The 6,000-nt window shown below is 36.5% G+C and overlaps 1 protein-coding gene across 1 annotated transcript in view; it reads right to left on the bottom strand.

Moving 5' to 3' along the window:
* Nucleotides 1–505: 505 nt before the first annotated feature.
* The window catches only part of LOC133634252 (heparan-alpha-glucosaminide N-acetyltransferase-like), a 32,811-nt gene continuing 27,316 nt past the window's right edge, over nucleotides 506–6,000 (bottom strand). The window contains exons 16-18 of the mRNA XM_062027378.1: nucleotides 3,351–3,421; nucleotides 2,563–2,675; nucleotides 506–830 (exon numbers count right to left, since the gene is read on the bottom strand). Coding sequence (XP_061883362.1) covers nucleotides 649–830; nucleotides 2,563–2,675; nucleotides 3,351–3,421 — 366 coding nt within the window. The 3' untranslated portion in view covers nucleotides 506–648. The remainder of the gene's footprint in view (nucleotides 831–2,562; nucleotides 2,676–3,350; nucleotides 3,422–6,000) is intronic.

Here is a 6,000-nt window from a genome sequence, read left to right as displayed (position 1 = left end):
AGAGTCCTGTTCAGAAGACAAGTCATGTGTGTGTGAGGACCATGAGAGTCCTGTTCAGGAGACAAGTCATGTGTGTGTGAGGACCATGAGAGTCCTGTTCAGAAGACAAGTCATGTGTGTGTGAGGACCATGAGAGTCCTGTTCAGAAGACAAGTCATGTGTGTGTGAGGACCATGAGAGTCCTGTTCAGAAGACAAGTCATGTGTGTGTGAGGACCATGAGAGTCCTGTTCAGGAGACAAGTCATGTGTGTGTGAGGACCATGAGAGTCCTGTTCAGAAGACAAGTCATGTGTGTGAGGACCGTGAGAGTCCTGTTCAGAAGACAAGTCATGTAAGTGAGGACCATGAGAGTCCTGTTCAGGAGACAAGTCATGTGTGTGTGAGGACCATGAGAGTCCTGTTCAGGAGACAAGTCATGTGTGTGTGAGGACCATGAGAGTCCTGTTCAGAAGACAAGTCATGTGTGTGAGGACCATGAGAGTCCTGTTCAGAAGACAAGTCATGTGTGTGTGAGGACCATGAGAGTCCTGTTCAGAAGAATGAAGGAGGAAACACAAATGCAGCCTTCTCTTCATAAAGAGGTTTTCAGCAAAGATGAAGAGAAAAACAAACAAACAAACAAACAAAGAAAGATCTTCTGGAAGCTTCTAAATCTTCCAGAAGATCTTCTTCCTGTAGAGCAGATATGAGATGAGGAGCCAGCAAGAAACTGCCAGCAGGTTCTGTGAGAGATGCTCAGCATGAGACTGAGTGTTGATCATCTGCCAGCGGAAGGGGAAGTAGTCCTCTAACACCTCATGGCCCACGTAGACCAGGATGGAGTTCATGCCTGGACCATGTCAACAACAACACATGGTAAACAATCAACAACAACTGAAGACTAAACAACAACTGAATAGTAAACAATAAACAACAACTCAAGAGTAAACAATCAACAACAACTGAAGAGTAAACAACAACTGAATAGTAAACAATAAACAACAACTCAAGAGTAAACAATCAACAACAACTGAAGAGTAAACCATCTACAATAACAAATGAAGAGTAAACAATCTACAATAACAACTGAAGAGTAAACAATCTACAATAACAACTGAAGAGTAAACAATCAACAACTACTGAAGAGTAAAAAACAACTGAATAGTAAACAAACAACAACTCAAGAGTAAACAATCAACAACAATTCAAGAGTAAACAATCAACAACAACTGAATAGTAAACAATCAAGAATAACAACTGAAGAGTAAACAATCTACAATAACAACTGAAGAGTAAACAATCAACAACAACTGAAGAGTAAACAACAACTGAATAGTAAACAATAAACAACAACTGAATAGTAAACAATCAAGAATAACAACTGAAGAGTAAACAATCTACAATAACAACTGAAGAGTAAACAATCAACAACAACTGAAGAGTAAACAACAACTGAATAGTAAACAAACAATAACTCAAGAGTAAACAATCAACAACAATTCAAGAGTAAACAATCAACAACAACTGAATAGTAAACAATAAACAACAACTGAATAGTAAACAATCAACAAATAAAGATTAAACAATAAACAACAACTGAATAGTAAACAATCAACAAATAAAGATTAAACAATCAACAACAACTGAATAGTAAACTATCAACAACAACTAAAAAGTAAACTATAAACAACAACTCAAGAGTAAACAATTAACAACAATTCAAGAGTAAACAATCAACAACAACTGAATAGTAAACAATAAACAACAACTGAATAGTAAACAATCAACAAATAAAGATTAAACAATCAACAACAACTGAATAGTAAACTATCAACAACAACTAAAAAGTAAACTATAAACAACAACTCAAGAGTAAACAATAAACAACAACTGAATAGTAAACAACAACTGAAGAGTAAACAACAACAACTGAAGAGTAAACAACAACAACTGAAGAGTAAACAATAATCAACAGCCTGAATGATATACCACTAAAGAGTAAACAGCCTGAATGATAAACAACTGAAGAGTAAACAATAATCAACAACTGAATTGTAAACAACGACTGAATTGTAAACAGCCTGAATGATAAAAAATTGAATTAAATGTGTATCAACTACAGTATTTATGTACAACTAGATGTATATGTGTATAAACTACAGTATTTATGTACAACTAGATGTATATGTGTATAAACTACAGTATTTATGTACAACTAGATGTATATGTGTATAAACTACAGTATTTATGTACAACTAGATGTATATGTGTATAAACTACAGTATTTATGTACAACTAGATGTACATGTGTATAAACTACAGTATTTATGTACAACTAGATGTATATGTGTATAAACTACAGTATTTATGTACAACTAGATGTATATGTGTATAAACTACAGTATTTGTGTACAACTAGATGTACATGTGTATAAACTACAGTATTTATGTACAACTAGATGTATATGTGTATAAACTACAGTATTTATGTACAACTAGATGTATATGTGTATAAACTACAGTATTTATGTACAACTAGATGTATATGTGTATAAACTACAGTATATATGTGTCATGCTCACCAGGGTAGCAGAAAGGTGCTCCTGACCACCACTTCTTCACGTCCACCAGGTAGTAGAACACGGACAGCAGCACAAAAGCAAAGCAGGCCAGTGTAGTCACGTAGGACACAGACCTGCAAAGAGTACACACTAATACTACAAAGTACTTTGACATTACAAGTGTAGTCACGTAGGACACAGACCTGCAAAGAGTACACACTAATACTACAAAGTACTTTGACATTACAAGTGTAGTCACGTAGGACACAGACCTGCAAAGAGTACACACTAATACTACAAAGTACTTTGACATTACCAGTGTAGTCACGTAGGACACAGACCTGCAAAGAGTACACACTAATACTACAAAGTACTTTGACATTACAAGTGTAGTCACGTAGGACACAGACCTGCAAAGAGTACACACTAATACTACAAAGTACTTTGACATTACAAGTGTAGTCACGTAGGACACAGACCTGCAAAGAGTACACACTAATACTACAAAGTACTTTGACATTACAAGTGTAGTCACGTAGGACACAGACCTGCAAAGAGTACACACTAATACTACAAAGTACTTTGACATTACAAGTGTAGTCACGTAGGACACAGACCTGCAAAGAGTACACACTAATACTACAAAGTACTTTGACATTACAAGTGTAGTCACGTAGGACACAGACCTGCAAAGAGTACACACTAATACTACAAAGTACTTTGACAAGTGTAGTCACGTAGGACACAGACCTGCAAAGAGTACACACTAATACTACAAAGTACTTTGACAAGTGTAGGACAGAACTTACCACAAGTTCTTATTGACAGGAATGAATCCCTGGTCTGTGGAACACTTGGTGAGAACTGCTGAAATGACTCCCTGTGTGGTCATCATACACAATATTATAGCACATAGCAATAGTACACAATATTATAGCACATAGCAATAGTACACAATATTATAGCACATAGCAATAGTACACAATATTATAGCACATAGCAATAGTACACAATATTATAGCACATAGCAATAGTACACAATATTATAGCACATAGCAATAGTACACAATATTATAGCACATAGCAATAGTACACAATATTATAGCACATAGCAATAGTACACAATATTATAGCACATAGCAATAGTACACAATATTATAGCACATAGCAATAGTACACAATATTATAGCACATAGCAATAGTAAGGTACACAATATTATTGCACATAGAAAGGCGCCTAGAAATAAAATGTATTATTATTATAGCAATAGTACACAATATTATAGTACAAAGTACAAAAGCAGGGAAGTTGTCATGTGTAAATGGTAAATAAAAACAATGATTTGCAAATCCTTTTCAACTTATATTCAATTGATTAGACTGGTAAGAATGTAACACACTGGTAAGAATGTAACACACCGGTAAGAATGTAACACACCGGTAAGAATGTAACACACCGGTAAGAATGTAACACACCGGTAAGAATGTAACACACCGGTAAGAATGTAACACACTGGTAAGAATGTAACACACCGGTAAGAATGTAACACACCGGTAAGAATGTAACACACCGGTAAGAATGTAACACACCGGTAAGAATGTAACACACCGGTAAGAATGTAACACACCGGTAAAAATGTAACACACCGGTAAGAATGTAACACACTGGTAAGAATGTAACACACTGGTAAAAATGTAACACACCGGTAAGAATGTAACACACTGGTAAGAATGTAACACACTGGTAAGAATGTAACACACTGGTAAGAATGTAACACACTGGTAAGAATGTAAGACACTGGTAAGAATGTAACACACTGGTAAGAATGTAACACACTGGTAAGAATGTAACACACTGGTAAGAATGTAACACACTGGTAAGAATGTAACACACTGGTAAGAATGTAACACACTGGTAAGAATGTAACACACTGGTAAAAATGCCCCTCTGACAACTTTTTTGCAATGTGTTGCTGCCATTAAATTCTAACTTCATGATTATTTACAAAAACAAAGTTTCTTTGCAGTCTATTCAATTGAACATAAGTTGAAAATGATCTGTGGTATTCTCTTTTTATTTACACAACCTGACAACTTCACTGCTTTTGTACTTTGTACACTATACACATACTACACAATAGCACATTGTCGACAAATACTACACATTAGTACATTGTACACCAATACTACATTGTAAACAAATACTACACATTAGTACATTGTAAACAAATATTACACAATGGTACATTGTAAACAAATACTACACAATAGTACATTGTACACCAATACTACATTGTAGACAAATACTACACATTAGTACATTGTAAACAAATATTACACAATGGTGCATTGTACAAACCCCGTTTCCATATGAGTTGGGAAATGGTGTTAGATGTAAATATAAACAGAATACAATGATTTGCTAATCCTTTTCAAGCCATATTCAGTTGAATATGCTACAAAGACAACATATTTCATGTTCAAACTCATAAACATTTTTTTTTTTGCAAATAATAATGAACTTAGAATGTCATGGCTGCAACACGTGCCAAAGTAGTTGGGAAAGGGCATGTTCACCACTGTGTTACATGGCCTTTCCTTTTAACAACACTCAGTAAACGATTGGGAAGTGAGGAAACTAATTGTTGAAGCTTTCTTGTTTGATGTAGTTTCAGTGGTTCAACAGTCCGGGGTCTCCCTTGTGCTATTTTAGGCTTCATAACGCACCACACATTTTCAATGGGAGACAGGTCTGGACTGCAGGCGGGCCAGGAAAGTACCCGCACTCTTTTTTTACGAAGCCACGCTGTTGTAACACGTGCTGAATGTGGCTTGGCATTGTCTTGCTGAAATAAGCAGGGGCGTCCATGAAAAAGACGGCGCTTAGATGGCAACATATGTTGTTCCAAAAGCTGTATGTACCTTTCAGCATTAATGGTGCCTTCACAGATGTGTAAGTTACCCATGTCTTGGCCACTAATACACCCCCATACCATCACACACTAATACACCCCCATACCATCACACACTAATACACCCCCATACCATCACACATGCTGCCTTTTACACTTTGCGTCGATAACAGTCTGGATGGTTCGCTTCCCCTTTGGTCCGGATGACATGATGTGGAATATTTCCAAAAACAATTAGAAATGTGGACTCGTCAGACCACAGAACACTTTTCCACTTTGCATGAGTCCATCTTAGATGATCTCGGGCCCAGAGAAGCCGGCGGCGTTTCTGGGTGTTGTTGATAAATGGCTTTGGCTTTGCATAGTAGAGCTTTAACTTGCACTTACAAATGTAGCGACCAACTGTAGTTACTGACAGTGGTTTTCTGGAGTGTTCCTGAGCCCATGTGGTGATATCCTTTAGAGATTGATGTCGCTTTTTGATACAGTGCCGTCTGAGGGATGGAAGGTCACGCTCATTCAATGTTGGTTTCCGGCCATGCTGCTT

This window comes from Entelurus aequoreus, linkage group LG18 (genome assembly GCF_033978785.1).
Source record: "Entelurus aequoreus isolate RoL-2023_Sb linkage group LG18, RoL_Eaeq_v1.1, whole genome shotgun sequence".
Taxonomy (NCBI): domain Eukaryota; kingdom Metazoa; phylum Chordata; class Actinopteri; order Syngnathiformes; family Syngnathidae; genus Entelurus; species Entelurus aequoreus.
This window is presented reverse-complemented; position numbering and strand designations above follow the sequence as displayed.